Source organism: Microplitis mediator, chromosome 9, assembly GCF_029852145.1.
Source record: "Microplitis mediator isolate UGA2020A chromosome 9, iyMicMedi2.1, whole genome shotgun sequence".
Classification (NCBI taxonomy): Eukaryota; Metazoa; Arthropoda; class Insecta; order Hymenoptera; family Braconidae; genus Microplitis; species Microplitis mediator.
The window spans coordinates 16,374,814-16,401,427 of record NC_079977.1 but is presented as its reverse complement, the minus strand read 5'-3'; the positions used below and the strand labels follow the sequence as shown (position 1 = coordinate 16,401,427).

General features: G+C 32.1%; 1 protein-coding gene and 1 long non-coding RNA gene across 2 annotated transcripts; one reads left to right on the top strand and one right to left on the bottom strand.

The window, feature by feature from the left end:
* Window positions 1–2,198: 2,198 nt before the first annotated feature.
* Window positions 2,199–2,999, bottom strand: LOC130674210 (cyclin-T1-like). The gene has a single exon (XM_057479477.1). The coding sequence runs from the start codon at window positions 2,997–2,999 to the stop codon at window positions 2,199–2,201; it is 801 nt and encodes a 266-aa protein (XP_057335460.1).
* A 12,173-nt stretch (window positions 3,000–15,172) lies between these two features.
* LOC130675055 (uncharacterized) lies at window positions 15,173–15,914 on the top strand. Its single transcript, XR_008991197.1, has 3 exons — window positions 15,173–15,437; window positions 15,509–15,619; window positions 15,692–15,914. It is a non-coding gene; the product is annotated as an uncharacterized LOC130675055 (long non-coding RNA).
* The last annotated feature ends 10,700 nt before the right edge of the window (window positions 15,915–26,614 follow it).

Below are 26,614 nucleotides of genomic sequence, written 5' to 3'. Positions count from 1 at the left end.
TAGTGTGAGAACATATGAGTGATTGGGCACCGATTATTAAATTATAAGTTATAATATGAAATTATTTTTATTCTGTCATCTAACCAAGGAATTCGGCTCACGTGGCTGATATAAGAATGTTTTTAATTTCTTATTATTTTATAGCTTATTTGTCTATTTGTACCGAGCGGATGTACTATAGACCGTCCCGTTCAATGACCTGCGTGGCGTTAGGGTAGGTCCGGGATTTCTGAGCGAGAGGGATGTTGGGTCGGTGAATATGGGCCCTCGAGAAGACCGTGTTCTTTCTCTGTCTTACTTAAATTTACTATGACTCAAATTACAAGCACTTGAATGCCGGAGAAAAAGGATAGTAAATGAAAAGACGAATGTATATAAAAAAACATGTGTAGTATATTGATAAGTTAAATTTTACATAAAAATATTATAATTTTAGACTGACCCAGAAGGGTTGATATACCTGCACACACACTCACTCCAAATTCACCAATTTGAATTTGTGCACACAGGAATTTACAATGTTTATGACAGTTTTATTGAGATTCACAGGTTGAATTTATTCAAACGAACGCACTGCACGCTGAACCGAAAGGCCGGCTTTGCCTTCGAGTGAATTTGCTATGATTTTTAGGGTTTTATTAGCGAAATTAACTATTCCTGAACAAGGACTCCGATTTGGACGTCACGTGAAAGGGTTTAATTAATTTTAATGCGAACTCAAATGATTTTATTTTAGGTATCCAACCTAGGAGTCCAGATGCCTAAGCGTAGGACCTCACGAGGAAAGGTTTTAAAAATAAAGTTTAAGTCGCGTAATTTATAATTTTTAGTAAAAGAATCGAGTTGCGATTATCGATCTAGGAGTCCGGTTGTGGAGCGTCACGAGAGCGAATATTGAAGTCGACTCAGTGAGTCTTACTCGCGGATGGATCCGACAAGGGTTTTAATTAAAAAGTAAAGACTTTTGATGTTAAATTTCAATATTCAAGTCCGTTTATCGATCTAGGAGTCCGGTTGCCTAGGCTGTGGACCGTCACGAGAACGAATTTTGGAATCTTGCTCGCGGATAGATCCGACAAGGGTTTTAGTTGCGGCGGTAATGACTGACTTTGATTATTTTTCATGGGTTTATATAGCAAGGGTTTAATAGAAAAGTGGGGCTGAATGATGTCACATCTCTAAGACAAAAGTGGGTTAAAAAAAAAAAAAAAAAAAAAAGGAAAGAAAAATGAAATAGAGAAGTTTGGATTTTTTTGACAGCTGAGAGTAAAATATGAGGTTCAAAGGGTCACGGAATTTGATAGCGACCGGATGCAGATAGAAAAATGACTCCATGGTGGACCGTGGGATACCTTAAAAACAATGTCTCTTTGACAAATATATGATGACATTTATTACCAATAATTTAGATGCCCTCAAAGAAAAATAATTTTAAAAAACAAAAATCAAGAGGGAAAAGTTTTGGTAAAAAGGGAAAGAGAGGTTTCGCGGGGTATCGTGAGACTTGGTCTCCATATCAAATATATGATGACTTTTACGATCAATATATTATGTACTCTAGAAAAATATAATTATTTTAAAAACAAAAATAGAGAGGAAAAATTTTTGGTGATAGAAAAAGGTACCGAAAGGTTCCGCGGGATACCGTGGGACTTGCTGGTCATAGTCGTAGAAATTTGAGTCGAACTAGATCAAGGAAATATCTTGATGAATTTATATGACATTTACGATGACATTTACAATGATCTGAGGGACTCGCGGCGGACATCTGGAAAACATTGAGTCGGTGATCTCATTGCAAGGGACCGGCCGTAGCGTTGCAGCTGTGCATAGAGGAAAGAGACATACTACTTTTCTAGTGGTTGTTCCTATTCTCGTCTCTCTTTCTCTCGTGTTTTGACCGTTCATACGTACATACTTTTCTGTGGGAATTCAGATCAAACTCAAAATGCGTCGTAGGTACTCGTATATGGAGCGAACACACATATATACATACATACATATATATACATACATACATATGACTACAAGCGTGCACATATACGCATACACCTATCCCTATGAATTATTATATTTTGATGAGTGTGCTCTGAACTCTCCAAATTAATTTTATATATAAAAAGAATAAAGAAATAATAAAAAAAAAATAAATTTTGATCTTAAGGATCAGTTGAGTGGTGACTCAGGTGTACCGATTGTTACACCAGAGTCACTTGGCCACTAGGACAAACTTTAAACAAATTCATCACTCTGTTCCGAATTTGAAGTGAAACTTTACCTAAAATTTCCCTGAATTCTTTTTCCATTTTGATTAATAAATCACACGTAATTTCCGGACCAAAAAACCAAAACCAAGGTTTCTCTGAATTGACTCCTATAATCTTCCACTGAGACGATTGTGCAGTAAAATAGATGCAGAAGCATGCGACAACTGCCGGTTTGTACTTTAAGCACATCGGCGTCAGCTGTAGAGAGTAGGTCGCCATGTATAGAAAAACATTACGAAGTTCTCTACTTGCATCGATTGTTCTGCAGAACTTCAATATATAATCATGTGGATGATTTATTTCTCCATTAAATCCCAATATGAGCAGAAAGAAGTACTCATTACAAATTATGGTGTTAACCTCTTCCTGGTACTGAGCAGTGTTGATGTCTAGCGTGTGATTGTTGTCTTTCTTCAGGCAAGTATGCAAAGCTCTTATCACATCTTCTATTTTTTGTGGCACTTTCTTGACTTTTGCTGCCAAAAAAATAACCGTCGTTGCTACCTTATATCTATGAAACTTAGACAATGACTTCTTGGTATAGAATCTGTGCATAAATACGGTTGCAGTATTTATACAGTCTTGAGATAATTTAAGCCGCGTGCCCAAATCGTTGATTAAGTAAGCGGCCTGTTGCTTATGATCTAATTCTTTGTCTGCGTTGATACCGTCTCTAAAACTTGGAAAGTTCATCAATTCTTCGTTGTTGAAATACCAATTGCTGCAAGCCATGATGACACAGTGTTCAAAATTTACTATCACTTTAGGTACTGTAAAGTTTATATTTCACCACAACAGTTGATATACTTTTAAATTTACACAAACTTTTTTATCGTACACTTGTAATTTATTCTCAAACGAACTGTACGGTATGGAGTTCAAGAGTAAAATGATGAATATTGACGAGACACTCAGATTTAAGGTTTTTCAAACAAAGCAGTTTAAGATATCGTGCCGATGAAATCGTCGCTCTTAAAAGTATGAGGATAATGAGTAAGTAACAGTTGGGGTGGGAAGAAATGTACCTGAGGTAACAAAGGTAAAGGTCACTAAGCTAGTGACGTTTATGAATTTTAAGGTCGTGCGGTCTTATAATATTCAGTTCTTATACTAATTCATATTTTTGGGGATAACCGACTCTGTATCTGTGAACCAATAAAAAAAATAAACAATGTGCGAGAAAAATTACACAATTGAAAAAAAATTTATTATATGGATTTTAAATTTATTATTGATGTTCTTTATAAAACACTTTCCATACTTAAATTATTAGTAAAAGATCAATAATACACTGTCAAAAATCCGGAGTGAATCCGGATTTAATTTCGATCCGAATTCACTCCGGTCCGGAGTGAATTGGGAGTGAAATGAATTTATATTAAGCTGTGAAGCAATGCGTATGTGTGTGAGTTCGTGTTTGCGTGCATGTGTGTTTTCGGGTGTGTGCGAATGTGTGCTTGTGTCTGTTCGGGTGTGTTTGTGCAAATGTGTGCGTGTGTGTGTGAAAATGTGTGCAAATGTGGAAACATGCGCGTGTGTGCCAATGTGCGCGTATGTGTTCGGGTATGTGTGCGTGTGTTTGCGAGTATGCGATTGCTTGTGCGTGCGTGTGTGCGTACTAGCTGATCAATAATATAATACGCGAGTTTTTACTTCAATTTTATTAAGTGAAGTTTTTTTTTATCAACAATATTTTCAAAACTCCTCTCTGGAATGAATTTGACTCCGGAGAATTTAAATGAATAAAAAATCATCTACTCTGCGTATTCTCCCCTTTGGAGTGAATTTTACTCCGAGGGAAGTGAATAATTATAAATTCTTTCACTCCGCATTCACTCTGGATTTAATCCGTATTCACTCCGCGAATTTTTTACAGTGCACCGGGCAGGATTTTGAACTTTAGGTGTAGGTACCCTGCAAAAATTTCGCGGAGTGAGTGCAGATTAAATCCGGAGTGAATGCGGTGTAAACGCGAAGTAGATGATTTTTTATTAATTTATGAATCCTTCTGGAGTGAAATTTACTCCGAAGAGGAGTGTTGGAAATATTATTAATGAAAAATAACTCCACTGAATAAAGTTAAAGTAATAACTTTCGTTTAATATTAATATTCAGAGCTCAAAATTGACCAGAATTTTTAACTTTCCGCTAAGAAAATTGGAAATTTAGAAAAAAAAAAGAAAAAAAGAAGGAAGTTATCGGTTTCAGACCGATTTTCGAAAATCGACTTTCTAACAGATCTTGACGTTTTGAGGTTCTTGGGAGTTATTCTAATTTTTACAATAATGTCCGAGTGTATGTACGTATGTAAATATTCTGTAATTTTTTAACGGATGAATCGATTTTGATCTCTAAGGTGGCATTCGACGCTGCTTGTTACTTGCCACAAGCTGTGAAAATTAAGCTTATAAATATTATTTTTTATATTATTTACTCTGTTTATTTATCGTTTTAAATTCCTCTGATGTCTGCTATATTCACACTCATTTTTTTTTTGAAAATAATAAGCGCAATTAGATCGTGAAAGATTTTCCATATGTATTTAACAAAAACGTTTTCTTTCTAAGATGACACTAAATTTTGTAATTTTGTAATATACGAGCATTTCTATTTCCCTGCAGACGCAAATATAATAATCGTCTAGACAATTTCTTAACAATTATTATCTTAATACTTAAAATATTCAGGTTTATTAATATACATTCTAGACTATATAAGAGTTCTCGATAAGTTAATGATTTAAGCTCTACCTGAAATGATGATAAATAAATACAAATATTTCGTAATACTAATTTCAAGCACCATGCGGGTGCATTTAGGATAATGAGTCTTACGCGTTAACATTATACCTAAAAGAACTTTCACGGTAAAATTGTACCTGCATCCTAATGACTGATGTGTCATGATAATGTGAGTGTTGTACTTATCGTCATATTCAAATGTTAGCTTAATTTTGACACCTGGCAAATAAAAAGGCTTCCAATGTGTATTAAATCGTCAATAATGGGTCATAAATGTTTAAATCTTCAGAGTAGAAAGATAATTATATAGTTATTGAAAGTTAATGAGAGATAGATTGGGTAACTATAATAGTCGAGACTATGGAGAGTTTATAGTCTCCATAGTCGAGACAATGGTCCAATTGGGAATTTCGTATTGTTAAATAGAAAATTTATTTTAATAGAACGAAATATTCCTTCGCTGAGGAGGAGGTCCCGTAAACATTTTGTTAGCACCGGGTAAATACAACTGTTTCTTATATATTTTGGGCCAAAGATCACGAAAATCGGGTCCACTTTGTTCAAAAATGGTGCAAACAATTGTTTATAACAATTTAATTGTTTAAATCGAAATAACTCCCGAACGGCTGGTTTGTTGGGGCAGTGTACAGAAAAAAAATGTTCAGAATAAAAAAAAAACACACAAAAAAGGACCTCGAAACGTCGACATCTGATGGAAATTCGATTGTCGTAAATCGGACCGAAACCAACAACTTCCCGAATTTTTGAAAATTTACAATTTTCTTAGCGGGAAGTTAAAAATGTCTTTTGACGATACGACAGAAATTTGTTTCGAAAAAATGCTGTCGATTGGTGGTATCGACATTTTAACGATTTTTTTTTTTTTCTATGATTTTTAATAGGAAAATTCCGGCCTATTAAGCATCTGACGCGATTTGACGGTGAGAGAGCTCGCGCATAGGCAGTCGATAGTGCGAGAGGGAGAAGTCCGAGCGCCGGCTCGTTTTTTCATTATATCTCGCGAAATATTCGAGATGCAAAAAAAACATATGATACCTTTTTTGTGTTTTTTTTTTTATTCTGAACATTTTTTTCTGTACACTGCCCCAAAAAACCAGCCGTTCGGGAGTTATTTCGATTCAAACAATTAAATTGTTATAAACAATTGTTTGCACCACTTTTGAACAAAATGGACTCGATTTTCGTGATCCTTGGCCCAAATTACATAAGAAACAGTTGGATTTACCCGGTGCCAACAAAATGTTTACGGGACATTCTCTTCAGCCGAAGGACTATAAGAAAATCGAAGATTTTCGAAAAATTGGGAAGTTATTGTTTTTACCTCGATTTGCGAAAATCGAAATTTCATCAGATGTCGACGTTTTGAGGTCCTAGGAAGCTATTTTTTTTTTTATTCATTTTTTTTTCGAAGTTATAGGCGAAAATGTATAATTTGAGGACGGTCCTTAAAGTATCTATCTAAAATAATAAAAGTCCTCGAAATATGCAAATAGAGTAACGCATACTTTGAGGACGGTCCTCAAAATATCCAAATAGGGTGGTGCATAGTTTGAGGACGGTCCTCAAAGTTTGTCTTATATTTCAAGTACCATATGAGTCTTAAGTATTTCTTCAAAAACTGGTTTAATGAGAATACGTTGACGATTAACCTATTCGGCGGCCCAATTTCAAATACAGTAACTGACAAAAATCAAATTTACGAAATATGTATTGAATCATGGTTGCAAGACTCCGTTAGAACTGAAAATTGTAAAAAAACGATTTTGAAAAATCCGCCCCTTACTGTGTTTTGAAATTGAGTAGCATTACTACTCCCTATAAAATTTCATAATAGTATCAATATTATTAGGTGTCAAGTAGTTATCATGAATTATTAAACAAGTGAATTCGAATAACTTTTCATCTCTTCTCGTTAAAAACGAAAAAAAAAAATTAATGTAGACGAAATTTTGAACTGAAAAATCATAAGTTTTTGTCAATTTTAAGATCTTTTATGCAGATAAAACACAGCCATATAGGTAAAACATTTTAATTTATAGGGAAAATCATACTTTTAACTCCCCACTGAAGAAATCGATGATTTCCTAAAAACTTAGGAAGTTTTTTTTTTCTTTTTTTACAAATTCACCATGCATGTAGGCGTTGCCTGTCACAGGGTATGCAATATTAACTCAGCTCAATTTTTTCCTACACCGGGTTTGTGCGGCTGTGGCTCGACTTGTGCTTGAACTATACTGCATTATTGCGGTGATGCCCTACTACCTCCCTTGTGCAATGGAGATGCAGTGGCGTAGGAAAACCACAGAGAAAACCTAGCCAGTACAGATTTGGTTTGAGTAAAGCTCCAGTGATCGATAAAATTCCCATTTTACCGAACAGTGCATCTTCATCCCGCGCCTAACGGTCAGAGACCTCCGTTCTAACCCTACGCGTAGCTAAGCGGTCACCCAGCCAAGTAGTAATCATGCTGGATGCTGCTTAAATTTGGTGATTGTCCGAGCTACACGCGTGCCGAACGGCTGGCTCAGCCACTTAAAATCTGAGGAAGTTATTGTTTTTATCCCTCAAAAGTTATTATCGACCTTGATCACAAACAAAATCTACTTTTAACACTAAATTAAATAATCTCGACACTAAATATACTCAGAATGTGTAGTACAATCAATCTAACAACTTTGATGCCAGTGTCTACGTATAAATACGACAGAGTGACTATTCTCACGTACCTATCTATGATAAGATCACAAGTCCATTCCTTACCAACTGAGGACTTCAAATTTTTCCTACATCCAAATCCTCATTTCTGCCATTTCAAACAACACACCGTACCCATCTATGATAAGGTTACAAGTCCATTCCTTACCAACTGAGGACTTAAAATTTTTCCTACATCCAAATCCTCACTACTATTTATTTTTTTCGCCTAACATGGAATTTTTGCTCACGCATCATTCATACGAGATAAGTCTAATGCTCATTACCGACAGTAATGAACTATTATAAATAAATAAATTAAGTTATTTTCTAGATTGATTTAAATTAACTAATTAAAGTAGAGTTATAGAACTGTATATGTTTTATCAATTTTGATGTGAATTTTAATTGCGTTAAATGATTAAAATAAATTAATCAAAATAAACTATTTAAAATAAATTTTCAATTATATATATGGTTCGGTAATACGTAGATGAATTCAAAAGAGCTGTCGTACTGAGGACTTGGGATTAAGAAAATTCCAAGTCCTCAGTGTCATTGTGTAGAAGTGGTAAGGAAGAGCGAAAAGGCAAATTTCACCGGTTCGGTAATACGTAGATGAATTCAAAAGAGCTGTAGTAGCGAGGACTTGGGATTAAGAAAATTTCAAGTCCTCAGTGTTATTGTGTAGAAGTGGTGGGGAGGAGCGAAAAAGCAAATTTAACTGGTCCGGTAATAAGTAGGTGAATTCAAAAGAGCTGCAGTAGTGAGGACTTGAGTTTATCGGTCTTTCAAGTCCTCAGTTTGTTGGGTAGTAGTGGTGGGGGAGAGCGGGAAGGTAAATTCCACTAGTTTGGTGCAGAATAGTCATATTAAAAAGAGCTGTATTGAGGACTTGAGTTTGTCCGTCTTTCAAGTCCTCAGTTTGTTGGGTAGTAGTGGTGGGGGGGGGGGGAATGTAAATTCCACTAGTATGGTACAGGGAAGTCAAATTAAAAAGAGCTGGATTGAGGACTTGAGTTTATCGGTCTTTCAAGTCCTCAGTTTGTTGGGTAGTAGTGGTGGGGGAGAGCGGGAAAGTAAATTCCACTAGTTTGGTACAGAGTAGTCAAATTAAAAAGAGCTGTATTGAGGACTTGAGTTTATCAGTCTTTCCTCAGTTTGTTGGGTAGTAGTAGTAGTAGTAGTAGTAGTAGTAGTAGTGGGGGGTGCGAGATCGATATTCATATATAGTACCTCGACATTTGTAAAATGTACTAGTTACTTACATACTCAATTTAGTCTAGTAACAATGGATTTTCAAATAAGTTGCTTTAAAACACTTGTCAATGTGATAATTGATTGTAATAGTATACGATGGTTCAAATTTGCTGACATAGTAGCAGTTTTTAATGAAGAATTCAACGTGTACCTAAATATTGAAAATTTAACGTCAATTATTTCGGAAGATAATAAAAAAAATTGTGGCCAACTTTTACTTTCTCCAGACACTAGTTCAGAATTCAATTTGTTCGATATTTAATGCATACTACGGAAGTATCTAAAATATGCGTAATTGGAATTTTTAAAAGTCAAACTTTCAGAAAAACGTCTTCCTGTCAATAATGGAAGAATAATATCGTTTATACAATATTTCTTTTATGCTGTTTACTTTTTTTTTCTTAGTGCACTGTAAATAGCTCCAGATAACGTAAATATCAAAATAATCGAATAAAAAAATATATATATCTTTATCCCCCTTACGCCCCCTGCTTGCATTCACTACCTAAATAATTCGTCTCATAGTAAGCGTACTATTTTGTACCCTGTACTGACAAACAACGATTATGTAAAATTATGTAAAAATAACAGGTCTTCAATTAGGTGGACAACAAGTAACGTAGGTAGGAACCAACATTTTACTTAACAATCTTAATTACATATTAATCTGTATATGTGATGCACAGCGTCTGTAACAATTTGTTGCGACAGAAAACTCAATCGAATAATCGAAAAATTGTACATACGCATAAGCGATAGCAATAACTTATACGATATATTTAAATTCTTTCTGATGAATAAAAGTCTATCACTTCATATTAATAAGATCTCTGGAATATAAAATCTTAGAAATACAATTGGACCACTAAATATTTATCATTTATATCTACTGGTATTTTTTTTCTGAGCCGCATCGGACCCCCCTACTTCTTCTACTTCTTCTTTATTGGATAAGGCTCAGAAGAAGAAAGAGTCGCGCGCGAGGAGACACCTTTATTTATAGTATATCTCGGAATTAAGTGATAAAGGATAAGTAGTGGGGAGGAGCGAAAAGGCAAATTTCACCGGTTCGGTAATACGTAGATGAATTCAAAAGAGCTGTAGTAGCGAGGACTTGGGATTAAGAAAATTTCAAGTCCTCAGTGTTATTGTGTAGAAGTGGTGGGGAGGAGCGAAAAAGCAAATTTAACTGGTCCGGTAATAAGTAGGTGAATTCAAAAGAGCTGCAGTAGTGAGGACTTGAGTTTATCGGTCTTTCAAGTCCTCAGTTTGTTGGGTAGTAGTGGTGGGGGAGAGCGGGAAGGTAAATTCCACTAGTTTGGTGCAGAATAGTCATATTAAAAAGAGCTGTATTGAGGACTTGAGTTTGTCCGTCTTTCAAGTCCTCAGTTTGTTGGGTAGTAGTGGTGGGGGGGGGGAATGTAAATTCCACTAGTATGGTACAGGGAAGTCAAATTAAAAAGAGCTGGATTGAGGACTTGAGTTTATCGGTCTTTCAAGTCCTCAGTTTGTTGGGTAGTAGTGGTGGGGGAGAGCGGGAAAGTAAATTCCACTAGTTTGGTACAGAGTAGTCAAATTAAAAAGAGCTGTATTGAGGACTTGAGTTTATCAGTCTTTCCTCAGTTTGTTGGGTAGTAGTAGTAGTAGTAGTAGTAGTAGTAGTAGTAGTAGTAGTGGGGGGTGCGAGATCGATATTCATATATAGTACCTCGACATTTGTAAAATGTACTAGTTACTTACATACTCAATTTAGTCTAGTAACAATGGATTTTCAAATAAGTTGCTTTAAAACACTTGTCAATGTGATAATTGATTGTAATAGTATACGATGGTTCAAATTTGCTGACATAGTAGCAGTTTTTAATGAAGAATTCAACGTGTACCTAAATATTGAAAATTTAACGTCAATTATTTCGGAAGATAATAAAAAAAATTGTGGCCAACTTTTACTTTCTCCAGACACTAGTTCAGAATTCAATTTGTTCGATATTTAATGCATACTACGGAAGTATCTAAAATATGCGTAATTGGAATTTTTAAAAGTCAAACTTTCAGAAAAACGTCTTCCTGTCAATAATGGAAGAATAATATCGTTTATACAATATTTCTTTTATGCTGTTTACTTTTTTTTTCTTAGTGCACTGTAAATAGCTCCAGATAACGTAAATATCAAAATAATCGAATAAAAAAATATATATATCTTTATCCCCCTTACGCCCCCTGCTTGCATTCACTACCTAAATAATTCGTCTCATAGTAAGCGTACTATTTTGTACCCTGTACTGACAAACAACGATTATGTAAAATTATGTAAAAATAACAGGTCTTCAATTAGGTGGACAACAAGTAACGTAGGTAGGAACCAACATTTTACTTAACAATCTTAATTACATATTAATCTGTATATGTGATGCACAGCGTCTGTAACGATTTGTTGCGACAGAAAACTCAATCGAATAATCGAAAAATTGTACATACGCATAAGCGATAGCAATAACTTATACGATATATTTAAATTCTTTCTGATGAATAAAAGTCTATCACTTCATATTAATAAGATCTCTGGAATATAAAATCTTAGAAATACAATTGGACCACTAAATATTTATCATTTATATCTACTGGTATTTTTTTTCTGAGCCGCATCGGACCCCCCTACTTCTTCTACTTCTTCTTTATTGGATAAGGCTCAGAAGAAGAAAGAGTCGCGCGCGAGGAGACACCTTTATTTATAGTATATCTCGGAATTAAGTGATAAAGGATAAGTAGTGGGGAGGAGCGAAAAAGCATATTTCACTGGTCCGGTAATAAGTAGATGAATTCAAAAGAGCTGTATTGAGGACTCGAGTTAATCCGTCTTTCAAGTCCTCAGTTTGTTGGGTAGTAGTGGTGGGGGGGGGGAGCGGAAAAGTAAATTCAACTAGTATGGTACAGAGTAGTCAAATTAAAAAGAGCTGGATTGAGGACTTGAGTTTATCCGTCTTTCAAGTCCTCAGTTTGTTGGGTAGTAGTGGTGGGGGGGGGGGGGGAGCGGGAAAGTAAATTCAACTAGTTCGGTATAGACTAGTCAAATTAAAAAGAGCTGAATTGAGGACTTGAGTTTATCCGTCTATCAAGTCCTCAACGTCTGATAATTTATACATTCCCCTACTCTAAATTCTAGACTCGGTTTCACTTGCACTTGCACTGACACAACACCCCCCCCCTTTTTTTTTCTTACTCTTTCTTAAGAATACCTATAAATACAGGTGTCTTCTCGCGCGCAACTCTTTCTTCTTCTGAGCCTTGTCCAGTAAAAATATAAGAAGAAGAAGGAAGGCTGACGCAGCTCAGACAAAAAAAACTACAGATTTCGTCGTATCCGTTCAATGTTAAAGCTAAACAAATGATATCGCTTATAGTCTAGAATTTTTTTTGTATAACAAAATTATGAGAATTAAAATGAGAAACAAAGAAATGGATTTGTTAACTTATCATTGATGGGTACATGACAATAAACACTCTGTTGCGGATATTACCCTGATAGCCAGAGTTTCTGATCAGAGAACGTTGGCTATCAGGGTAATATCCGCAACAGCCCTAATAGCCAGAGTTTTTGATCAGAGAACGTTGGTGTACATATGAGTTGCGGTGACCAACTTGACGACAAGTTGTCGATAAGTCAGGTGCTCCAAGTTTCTGATCAGAGAACGTTGGTGTACATATGAGTTGCGGCGACCAACTTGACGACAAGTTGTCGATAAGTCAGGTACTCCAAGTTTCTGATCAGAGAACGTTGGTGTACATATGAGTTGCGGCGACCAACTTGACGACAAGTTGTTGACAACAGTTACACAAGCTGAAAGTTGTCGACAAGTTGCGGGCAACTTGGCTATCAGGGTGAATGTAGGAAAAATTTTAAGTCCTCGGTGTGTGGGGTAAGAAATGGATTTGTTAACATATCATTGATGGGTACATGACAATAAACACTCGGTTGCGGATATTATCCCCTGATAGCCAGAATTTCTGATCAGAGAACGTTGGTGTACATGGGTTATCGAGAATTCAGTCCAAGTCAAGTTGGTCGCCGCAACTTATATGTACACCAATGTTCTCTGATCAGAAACTCTGGCTATCAGGGTAAATCCTCATTTCTGCCATTTTGAATTACAGACTGAAATGTTCTATTCGAATTACTGTAAATTCTCCATAAAGTTCCGCTGTGAATAGTTAAATTCTTCTTAATGTTCCCCCCCCCCCCACACACACACACACACACACACACACCTTCTCTTTAATATTTCCCCTTCGTTCGCACGACATTAGGTAGAGCATATTCATATGTGTGAGAGCATATTTAAGATGTCGATAAGACAGTTATTTTGTGAACTAGCTTAGCCTTATCATCATAAAAATATAAACATCACCTCTGCTATAATATCATTATAAGTATTAGTAAACATGCAGTGCATATTTTAAAAAATAGATACTCATTTAGTTATTAATAATTATTTTAATATTACTCATTATCAAGTTTCAGTGCATAATATCAGATAATTTAACTTATAAAATTGCTCAATAAAGAGAACGAATATTTAATATTTCCCGGGCACTATTTCAGTGTATTAGTGAGTTACCATTCTTTGGATTCATTGGTTTATAAAAAATAAGCTACACCTATGTAAGATCTACTTTGAATAGTTTCCTATCCTCACCACCACCCCCCCCCCCCCTCTCTCTCCGAGACCGAATTTTTATAGAGAGTTTACTGTAAATAAAAGTAAATTATCTCCAGGATGGAATAAAATTACATAATTAAAGTAGAGTTATTGAACTGTTGAAACTTTAATAATTTCGATATAAATTTTATTTGTATTAAATAAATAATAATTAAAATGAATTTCAATTGCGTCGTCAAATGATTAAAAGAATTTTAATTATTTTACAACTGTATGAAAAACTATATAATTAATATAAGCCACTTGTAGATATATTGAGGAAAAAATTAAGGCTTATGGAATTTTTTTGTATTGTCTTTTTTTTTTCAACCTTCCCAACAGATCTCACTTATAGTCTGAAATTTTTTTTTTATATCATTCAATTTACGAGAATTAGAATGCGAAACAAAGAATTTTTTCCTAGCGCCATCTAACGGAGATTTTTGTTACTCTAATGTTTTGAAATAATGATAAATAACCTGCAATCTCGACTCAGGATAACATTTCTCGCTTTGTTCCAAGAGACATTATTTTATTATTTATGTATTATTATTATTATTATTATTATTATGATTATTATGTATTATTTTATTCATATACTTTACACAAAATAAAAAACGAACTTTATAAAATATCGTAAGTTTCTAAATTACCAACGTTCAAGTTGGTTACCATGTTTGGAATGATACTCCTATCGGAATTGTTGAATCAGCTTGTCCTTTGTCTTCTCCTCCAGCGATCCTTTTTTAAGAGGTGGGGAAGGGGAGGGGGTAAAATGAGTGATGAAGGTGTTTTCGTGTGCTGCTGTTGAGTCCTACCGTCACTCGCTTTCATCCCCCCTCTCAAAATGAGTGAGTCCGTGCGGACTTTGACGTCACAGTAACTTCAATTTCCCTGGACTGTCGCTGCCATGGAGTCTCGCCATATTGTCTGCAGCTTAGTCCCAGCAAAATAATCTCTTAATTGGTTTTTTGAATATTTTGGGAAAGTTTTGCCAACAAGAGGATTATAGTCATAAAAATATGGAATTAAACGTCTGGCAAAAAATCCTTATGGGTTTTCTCAAAATATTCATTTATTTTATATTCTAAGTGACCATTACAATAATTGTATTCTTATTTTATTTCTACTATATCTATATATATATATATATATATTATATCTAAATATATAAGGTATTCTAAAATTCCCGCCTATAGATATAATTGTTTTATTTCATTTTTCTATATGGTGGTCATAGAGAGCGCTGTGTAACCCGTTGGATACACAACACTGGTACACAACTGACCATTATCCATCTATATTCACCTGACAGTATTAATAGAACAACCGTCAGAGAGAGAGAAGACTTCTTCTCTCTGCAACCGTCAGAGTTTTTAACAAAAGACTGCGCAGTACAATGAAACAAAGAACGGTCGATAAAATAACCATGTTGTGTTTGGTTAATCTGTTTTTTTTTCTTCTTTTATTAAGTGAAGCGACGTTAGTTTTTTGTGATAATTTTGTGTCAATATGAATAATGAAAATTGTAATTTAATTGGAATGCAATTTAATTCATATGATGAGTTTGAAAAATTTATATCGGAATATCAAAGAAGAAATAAATGTGTTTTATCTAAAATTGATTCACGTTTTTTATTAGAAAATAGTTATAAAATAAAGCCAAACATGAAATTAAAATATAAATTGATACATTTAGTTTGTAAACATGGTGAACATTATTATAAATCACAAAGTCGAGGGCTTCGTAATGTCAAGTATGTATAATTTGTTGAATATACCTCGTATGATTGTATTGTAATTAATAATATTCTTTATATTGATTTAGGACATACAAACTGGGTTTCCAATGTTTATTCGAGTTGTAGTCTCGGAGGATAGACAATTCTTGATAATAAAAAATGCAAACGAGTTACACCAATATCATGAAGACTCAGATGTACGTATATTATATATTGTGTAAAAAAAAGAAATAAAATAGGTTAGTAATGTATATGTATATATTTCGTAGGAATTCTTCGATTTATATCCTGAACAACGGAGACTAGATCCAGACTACAAAAAACATATTGCCGGTATTTTAGCTGTAAAAGCGGATAAAAAATTATTACAAGAAAAAATTAAGAATGATACTGGTAAAACCGTTTCAATTAAAGATTTACATAATATTAATCAACAATTTAACAAAAATGAAAATGACAATAATCTTAAACTTGCTCATGATTTTTTGAAAAGCCAAGGTAATTTATCGATAAATTCTATTGTATATAATTATTAATTATTATATTATGTTATTGATATAATAGGGGCATCAGTACATATACTAGATGATAAAAATACGTGTGTAGGATTAAGTTTTTATACACCAGATATGATTGTAGCAATGGACACTTATCCTGAAATGATTTTTCTAGATGGTACATATAAATTATTAGATAATAATTCAACTGTTATGATTATGATAGTTGTTGATTCGAATAAAATTAGTCGTGTTGTAAGTATTGGAATACTTGCTAATGAAAAATATGAAACAGTTAAATGGTATTTATCGATGTTTGCAAGAGAAAATTCTTGTATGATATCAAAAATTAAATGTTTTATGACTGACAAAGATTTAGTTGAAAGAAAGGTTATATCTGATATTTTTCCACATGTTCAAACATATTTATGTTTATTTCATACATTAAAGACTTTTCATCGACAAATAACTACTAAAAAAATGAATATAAACGCAGCTGAGAAGGATAAAATACTAAAAATTTTACAGCGTTTGGCGTACAGTAATACACCCTCGGAATATGATCATATTTATAAAGAATTAAAAAAAAACGCACCAAAATCGGTATTAACATATTATGACTTAAACTGGCACAACATACGAGAACAGTAGACCGTACATAGTATGCTTAGTGATACATTTGGTAATGACACGAATAATTATTTAGAATCATTAAATGGAAAATTAAAATTGATAATTGATAAACGACAGCCGCTAATGAGATTTCTTAAATCTTTTTTTGTTTGGAAAAGTAATTATGAAATTGAAACACGTCGTAAAATGGCAAAGAATTTCCTAAAGAAAGATGTAAATAATGTAGTAGATGCTTTTGAGAATGAATATAAAGAATATTTAACAGAGAGGGCATTTGAATATGTAAAAAAAGAAATTGAATTATATGAATTAATTAGTTTAGCATCAATTGAAATAAAAAAACAAACGTGTCAAGTAAAATATAAAACTGATATATTGAATGTTACAATAAATGACTGTCAATGCGTAGAATATGTTTCATTACATTTGCCATGTAGACATATATTTGCATTGCGTAAACACTTAGAATTACCGTTATTTTTGAAAACTTTGTGTGCAGAACGTTGGACTAATAATTATTATAGACAAATGATTGAACCTGTAGATAAATTTCACGATAAAAATGATGCAGAGACAACTATTTTTAATATTAACAATTATCAAGTCGATATACCAAATGATGATTCCGAAAAATCTAATAAATGTAGTTTTAAAAGTTCGGTCAATTTACAAGTAAAAGTATGTTTAGAAAGAATTTCGTTACCAGTTAAATGTCAAGTACGTGGACGACCAAAAGGAACTGATAGAACTGCAATTGGAAGATTTAAAAGTAATAAAAAAAAATCATTCACAGATAAAAACAAATTTGAACAAATTCGATTGATGTTGACATGGTTAAATATTAAAAGACCTTCGATAATAAAAAATGTATTTAATAATGAATACTTATTAAAAATCGATGATTTTGATTTACAATCGAAACATATTAGATCGAGTTTTATAGACGATAAATTAGATTATAATTTATTATCGTCTTACTTTGAGGTTAAATCTTTTCGAAAGATTCAAAAATTGATTGACGACATGAGATCTAAAAAAAATTCATGGAATTGCCCATTGTGTTATACAAAAAAAAAAGATAAAATGATATCTTGTATGGGATGTTATGCCTGGTTTCATTATCAATGTGTAAATATAAAAAAGAAAAGAAATCAATGGTACTGCCCAGAGTGTAAATAAATAGTAAATAATGTATTATATTTTTTGTACATTTTATATTGTATTCATTGATATGTAATAAATTGTTTGTAAAATTATAAGTAATTTATTTATGCTCGTTTGAATTACCATCGCATCATTAATATTCAATTACCAGTATGACAGGATTTAAATTTACCATTGTATATGTCTGAAAATTACAATAATAACAATATATATATTTTTCAATAAGAAGTATATTATACACCCATTGATATATAAATATATTAGACTGATTCAAAAAAATCGACTAATTTTTTTTTCTCCATTATTATTGAAAATATTGTTGGGAATGACGAAAAAGAAAAAAAAATACTGTAAAAGTTTGAGCTCTTAATATTAATGTTAACAGCTGCCGTATCGCAATTTTCTATTTCCCATGTTTAAATAACATGCGAAAATTTATTTTTTAAGCTTTGGAATTTTGTAGCTCACAGTGCGGGAGACCAATACTTTTAAATGTTCAAAACTTATCCTAATGGGAAATTTGACGACGCTCTACAAAAAAGTTCTTTCATAATTTTTCAATATTTTTATTTCTTCAAAAGTTATTCGAAGTTAAAGTTAGATTGAAAATCAATTTTTACATTTTTTTAAATTTTTTGTTGACGCAACCATCAACTTTATTGGAAAATTTTATAGGACATTTATTGTAGAACATTTTATTTCCTATAACTTACGACTACTTGTGAGAAATATGAAAAATTTTCTCACAAGATAAGTTATAGGAAATAAAATGTTCTACAAAATTTAACGATAAATCATGTAAATTATGCAGCACAACACTTTTTATTTATTCAGGTTTTTTTTTTTTTTTTTTTGGTTTTTCAACCAAGGATACAACTTTGTGAGATTGTCAATATCAAATTGTTGGAGTGTAAGGTAGCGTCGTTTTGCTTTAGCATTCATTAAACTATTTTCTACTTGATTATCGAGTAAACCTAAAATATGACCAGCTTCGTGTGTACACACAGTAGTCAACAATTTAGCTGACCATACATCATATACGTCAAAACAAATGAATCTATTTGGTGGGCATGAGGCATGACCTAAAATATTACCACTGCTGTTACCATTATCATCAAATTTGCTTGTATGTCCATGAGACCCGCACGTAAATTCTACAATTAAATCATTTGACGTATGATTTTCTGTATTATTTTCGTTTAAAATTTTAAAAAACTCAAATTTCAATTGCTTGTTAATTTGTAAAAATGAGTTTTTTAGTATTTTATTGGATTGTTCTAAAGTCATTTGTTGTGGATGCTCATCCTTTACGGTCGGTAAACGAACGGGTATAGGGAAATCTTCTTTCGTATATCTGATTCTTGTATAGCAGTATTGTGTAGATGATTTGACGGGATATAGATACTGGCCCAAAATATACTTGAAGTAGTAAAAAAAGTGCGGTAATAAAAGTAAAAATAATAGTAACAATATAAAAATCCACATAATTCGAATCAATGTTCAGATACTACATATATGACACGAACGTTTCCTTTTTTTATATTGAATATAAAATATAAACAAAAAAGAACTAATTAAAGCAATATATTATTTTGTAATTAATAGTTGTCATCGTCGTCGTCGTCTAAGAGCATTTTGCCTACGTACAGTTTAAGTATTTCACCGCATTGCATTCTATCAGCATGCTGTATATTATAATATGAGAGAATTTGTAAATAATCTCACGGTGCTATGTTTTAACGAAAATATTTTGTTTGCCATTAAGTCATTTACGTGTTATTCATCAGGTAAATATTAAGACTGAGAATAGAAGGGGACAACAGGGGCAATCTCAAACTGTAACTTTTGAAGCGCAATTACTTTTATCTCAGATTATAAAAAACTTGATAGCTACTAAGGATTGGACAATCTTTATCCATCGATGAACCACAGTCATATAGTACATAACTTATTATTAAATTCTATTCTTGTAAATAAGCTAATTAATATAATCATTGTGTGTCATGGGAAAAATCTGTAATATGAAATGAATAATTTTTAGCACTCAATTTCTCAGAGGAACTATGATAACCATAAATATAATTATAATTAAAACGTATTAAAATTTTTAGAACAACACACTTGAAAATTAACAAAACAAGAAAAAAAATCATCATTCATAAGACAATACTTTAATGCTGTGGTATTTGCTGATGTTACAGACCAGTTTGATATTAAGGTCAAAAAAAAAAAAAAAAAAAAAAAATGACCACAATTATTACTTTCAATATCTAAACATCGATCTTTAATTCATTTGAAGTTTACTTAACTATTTAAATTTGGTTTCTCGCGCCTCCGCAACAACTCTACCCCTGTGAATAATCTAATATACTTGAGTATAGGTCGATATGTATACATTTGTAGAATAGTATACAAATGCCGCTGTTTAAGACTCAGCAGCATACAACACAATTGAAATTAAAAAGAGCTGTATTGTGAGGACTTGAGTTTATCCGTCTTTCAAGTCCTCAGTTTGTTGGGTAGTAGTGGTGGTGGGGGGAGCGGGAAAGTAAATTCAACTAGTATGGTACGAAGTAGTCATATTAAAAAGAGCTGTATTGAGGACTTGAGTTTGTTGGGTAGTAGTGGTGGGGGGGAGCGGGAAAGTAAATTCCACTAGTTTGGTGCAGAGTAGGAGCGGGAAAGTAAATTCAACTAGTATGGTACGAAGTAGTCATATTAAAAAGAGCTGTATTGAGGACTTGAGTTTATCCGTCTTTCAAGTCCTCAGTTTGGACTTGAGTTTATCCGTCTTTCAAGTCCTCAGTTTGTTGGGTAGTAGTGGTGGTGGGGGGGGGGGGGGGGAGCGGGAAAGTAAATTCAACTAGTATGGTGCAGAGTAGTCATATTAAAAAGAGCTGTATTGAGGACTTGAGTTTGTTGGGTAGTAGTGGTGGTGGGGGGGAGCGGGAAAGTAAATTCAACTAGTATGGTGCAGAGTAGTCATATTAAAAAGAGCTGTATTGAGGACTTGAGTTTGTTGGGTAGTAGAGGTGGGGGGGGGGGAGCGGGAAAGTAAATTCAACTAGTATGGTACGGAGTAGTCATATTAAAAAGAGCTGGATTGAGGACTTGAGTTTGTTGGGTAGTAGAGGTGGGGGGGAGCGGGAAAGTAAATTCAACTAGTATGGTGCAGAGTAGTCATATTAAAAAGAGCTGTAATGAGGACTTGAGTTTGTTGGGTAGTAGAGGTGGGGGGGAGCGGGAAAGTAAATTCAACTAGTATGGTGCAGAGTAGTCATATTAAAAAGAGCTGTATTGAGGACTTGAGTTTGTTGGGTAGTAGAGGTGGGGGGGAGCGGGAAAGTAAATTCAACTAGTATGGTACAGAGTAGTCATATTAAAAAGAGCTGTATTGAGGACTTGAGTTTGTTGGGTAGTAGAGGTGGGGGGGGGGGGGGGAGCGGGAAAGTAAATTCAACTAGTATGGTGCAGAGTAGTCATATTAAAAAGAGCTGTATTGAGGACTTGAGTTTGTTGGGTAGTAGAGGTGGGGGGGGGGAGCGGGAAAGTAAATTCAACTAGTATGGTACAGAGTAGTCATATTAAAAAGAGCTGTATTGAGGACTTGAGTTTGTTGGGTAGTAGAGGTGGGGGGGGGGGGGGAGCGGGAAAGTAAATTCAACTAGTATGGTGCAGAGTAGTCATATTAAAAAGAGCTGTATTGAGGACTTGAGTTTGTTGGGTAGTAGAGGTGGGGGGGAGCGGGAAAGTAAATTCAACTAGTATGGTACAGAGTAGTCATATTAAAAAGAGCTGTATTGAGGACTTGAGTTTGTTGGGTAGTAGAGGTGGGGGGGGGGAGCGGGAAAGTAAATTCAACTAGTATGGTGCAGAGTAGTCATATTAAAAAGAGCTGTATTGAGGACTTGAGTTTGTTGGGTAGTAGAGGTGGGGGGAGCGGGAAAGTAAATTCAACTAGTATGGTGCAGAGTAATCAAATTAAAAAGAGCTGTTAAAACTACGCATGCTCCAGATTCGTGATAGGGATGCGCAGAGTATAAGCTGTAGTAAGAACTTGTTGTCATCAAAAATTTCAAAACCTCGGTTTGTTGAGTTATCCTATTATACATCCTATTATACATAAATTCGTGTAGCTCTGAGCCAATTGACTCATTCAATAACAAAACAAGGGTTATACGCCATAATATAGTATTCTGCTCTAGTAAGTATACTTTTTTTTTATTATTTAATTTATACTTAATTATTGTTATTATCATTATTATTATTATTATTATTATTATTATTATTATTATTATTATTATTATTATTATTATTATTATTGTTTTTTTACTCTTCTAGGAATAGAAGAATAAACGGAAAAAAAAACAATCGATTTCCAAAATATTCATCAAAATCTTATTTATCTCCTGGAAATCGTTGGAATTCGATATGAGACGAATTGCTTCATATCATACTGCTATTAGTACATCTACTACTACAGCTTCTGCTGCTGCTGCTGCTGCTGCTGATTTAATGATTCAAGAAAAAAAATAAATTGAAAGGAAGAAAAGTGTGAAGAAGAAACAACAACAACAATCATCTATCGTAACACAATTACCAATTGAGATCATTGAGAAAATTTGTTGGAATTATGGTAATGAAAACTTTATTGATTTAAAATTAAAGTTAATAATCTTTAAAAATATTAAATTGAATATCAAATTATTCAAAAAGAGCATAAGATTCAACATTGTAGATTGTAATAGACAATTTTGGCAATTAGAATTAAATAATGACGGAATGGGTGCAACTATATTAGATCGTGAAATAAATATAACAAATATAGTCGTATCAACGGCTTTAATAAAAATATACATTAAATATTTAGCATCATACGTTAAAAATAAATTAGATGTTAAATTAATAAATAACATACTTAATTCCTATTGGTTTATAAATAATATGTTTTTGAAAAAAAATCAAAATAACGATTCAAAATTATTATCACCTCTATTAGATAATGATAATCGTTTCATAAAACAAAATATTCAAAATAAAGAGGATTTAAATTCTTCTTCATCGTATAATGCTATTTTTCATTCGATTCTTAGGCTTAATCCAATTTATACAGATCAATTTAAATTGTATCTTTACCATTCATTTATGCCTTGTAAAATAATTAATGAACATTGTTTGGAATTTTACCAACACGCGAAATACAAAGAAATTCATTTGATTTATCATGAGTATAAAGGATTAAAAGAATATAATAGATATTATGTATTTTGTAAAGGTAATTTTATTGACATTATTTATTCTGATAGAAATGAGAATATATATTTAGATGTTTACAATGATTTATTTATAATTATACATATTAGTAATAAACGTCGATCGTATATGAATATCTATGATTTAAAGTATTTATGTGCTCAAAGTAGATGGACAATGTCCTATCATCTTTTCGATAATTGGATAGAAGTATCAAAAAAATATTACCATTACGACTTATTTAGTACAGAGGAAAACGATGAAATAATGATGTCAGAACTAGATAACGAATTAAAAGTAGAATTAGAGAAATTAGTAATTAACGATGACGATTTTAATATTAATATCAGTATTTCAATGAAATCTAAAGAATCTAAATATCATTTCAAAAATCGGATATATAATATTCGCCGTAATAGCGATAAATTGATATTTATAGATGCTAGGATTGAGCCAAAAGATAATTATAATGAAAAAAAAATTATTACTACTGTAGATTCTGGTAAAATAAAAATTGAATCATTGCCTGAGGAGTATTTTAAAAATTTATCATCTTGTACTTCAAATATGTTTAATTTATTTGATTTTATACCTAGTAACACTATGAATAATGATATTTATAACTTTCCGGATATTTATTTAATCCGCGGTTTTAATAATCAAACATATTTATTAGAGATTAATAAAAAGACAAAATATTTAATGTATTATGACATGAAAATGAATAAACCTACTAATTCTTTCGATATAGCACAATTTCGTACTGAATTTAATTTAAGCATTAGTAATGATGATAGGATAAAAAAAAATAATTATGCTGTTATTATGACATTTGAAGACTTTATAAAAACTTTATAAACAAATAAAAATATGTATTCAATAAAAAAAAGGTGTATAAATGAAAATAATATTTCTTTAAGATTATTTTATGAGTTATACTTAAAAATATCCTACAAGTCCAATAGTGGCCGAAAAAACATGCAATAATGTATTATAAGATATTATTAAAAAATCATATATATATATATATATATATATATATATATATATATATATATATATATATATATATATATATATATATATATATATATATATATATATATATATATATATATATATATATATATATATATATATATATATATATTAGGGTGGCCCAAAAAAACCGACTATTTTGTTTTTTTCGAGTCTCTTATGAAAATTTGTTGATTCAATATGTTCTAAGAAGCCTCTCCAAAAATCAGCTCGATAAAAAATTTTCAAGAGGTCGCTCACGAATTTTGAAAACATCAAAAATGATCGAAATTCGTATTTTTTTGTTCTAAATTTCTTCTTTCTCGTGGCAGCTTTAGTTTATATTTATGAAATCATGACTGCACTGAAAATTTCAGCCCAAAATTCAAATATTTAAACGGCGCTCAAGAATTTTGAATATTAACTGATAATATGTAACTAATACTTTGAATTATTTTCTGTATTTTTTTATAACTCAATTATTGTCATTTCACTTAAATATAACTTTTGCATAACCGAAAATATACAGGACAGTCTTAAACAATAAAATTGGGTAAGTTTTGAATAAGCAAAAAAATCTAAAAATTGAATTAAAAAATAAAAAAAGTATGTAAATAACTTATTATTTATATATCTCGGGTTGTATTTTTATTCATTATGATACAAATTGATAGTGAAAAAATTGAGAAGCATTATTATTAATATTCAAGGGTCGCTCGAAAGCATCCAAGAGACAGTACTCGGAAACATTAAAAATTCTTGAGCGCCGTTTAAATATTTGAATTTTGGGCTGAAATTTTCAGCGTAGTCATGATTTCATAAATATAAACTAAAGCTGCCACGAGAAAGAAGAAATTTAGAACAAAAAAATACGAATTTCGATCATTTTTGATGTTTTCAAAATTCGTGAACGACCTCTTGAAAATTTTTTATCGAGCTGATTTTTGGAGAGGCTTCTTAGAACATATTGAATCAACAAATTTTCATAAGAGACTCGAAAAAAACAAAATAGTCGGTTTTTTTGGGCCACCCTAATATACATATAGATATAAGACTGGTTCAAAAAAATCGACTATTTTTTTTTTTCAAAACCCGCAGTAAAATATCTTCCTAGTTATGAAAAAAGTAGCCTGTGAAAACGGGAGCTCTTAATATCAATTTTGAAAGGTCGATCATCGTAAATTTTATATTTTACGTTTAACTAACATGGAAAAAAAAATTTTTTAACTTTGGAATTTTACAACTCATTTTGGAATTAACATGTCGGAGTGAGAGATACATATTTTTGAAGGAAATTGAACGCTCTAAAAGAAATTGTCTCGCATTTTTTTTTTTCTCTAAGTTTACTCCTTTAAAAGTTACTAGTTCAGTGAACAGTTGGTGAATTCATAAGAGCAACAATACTGCGCATGCACAAGTCGAAGGTGGCGTAATGGTGGGCGCAGTCAGAGTTTACTTTTTTAATGTGTGTATGGTATAGCTGGTGTATATATATATATTAAAATAAATTATCATGGCATTATGTTTCAAGAAAAAAATGTTGTTTGACAAATTTTTATTTACATATCACTCGAAAATTATGACGCATACACAACGTACATTTTCTTCTCAGAGTTTTACTCTGAATTCTAAACAGAGTTTATTTTTTTAATGTGTGTGTGTGTGTGTGTGTGTGTGTGTGTGTGTGTGTGTGTGTGTGTGTGTGTGTGTGTGTGTGTGTGGTGCAGTTGGTATATATATATATTAAAATAAATAATTATGGCATTATGTTTCAAGAAAAAAATGTTGTTTGACAAATTTTTATTTACATATCACTCGATAATTATGACGCATACACGCCGTACATTTTCTTCGCAGAGTTTTACTCTGAATTCTAAACAGAGTTTATTTTTTAATGTGTGTGTGTGTGTGGTACAGTTGGTGTATTATATTCATTAAAATAAATTATTATGGCATTATGTTTCAAGAGAAACATGTTGTTTGACAAATTTTTATTTACATATCACTTGACAATTATGACGGTTATACGCCGTAAATTTTTATCTCAGAGTTTTACTCTGAATTCTAAACAGAGTTTATTTTTTAATGTGTGTGTGTGTGGTACAGTTGGTGTATTATATACATTAAAATAAATTATTCGAGTTTAAAATTTAACATGTAATTAATTTAACCTTTTTTTCTTAAATATTTCATAATTATATCACTGTTAAAAATTTCTATTGTAATTTTACAAAAAATGTATTGGAAGCTAATAGGCAAAACATTTAGCCATAATTCAAATTAGGTATTGTAATTTTACAAAAAAACGTTTCCTACTGTATTTGCTTTGGAAGATTACAAAGTAATTATAGTAATATTACAAAACTTTTTTTGAGAGTTAGTCTTCTAATTTTACATTATGAGTTTTGTAATTTTACAAAACATATGAGGCTCTGTTAGATTAATGATATTGTAAAACGGTTTTATAATTTTACAAAGGTTTTTCGATCAGCCAGGTTTGAAAAATTACAACATCTCTCTTTAATTTTACAAACCATCTAAATGCTTTTTTCAAAGTAATTTTACAATATAGTATTGTAATTTTACAAACATTAAATATGACCAGATTTTATTTAATTAAAAAATAAA

Excerpts from the sequence above, each read along its gene's own strand:
- LOC130674210 (XM_057479477.1), bottom strand. The coding sequence starts at position 2,999 with ATGGCTTGCAGCAATTGGTATTTCAACAACGAAGAATTGATGAACTTT.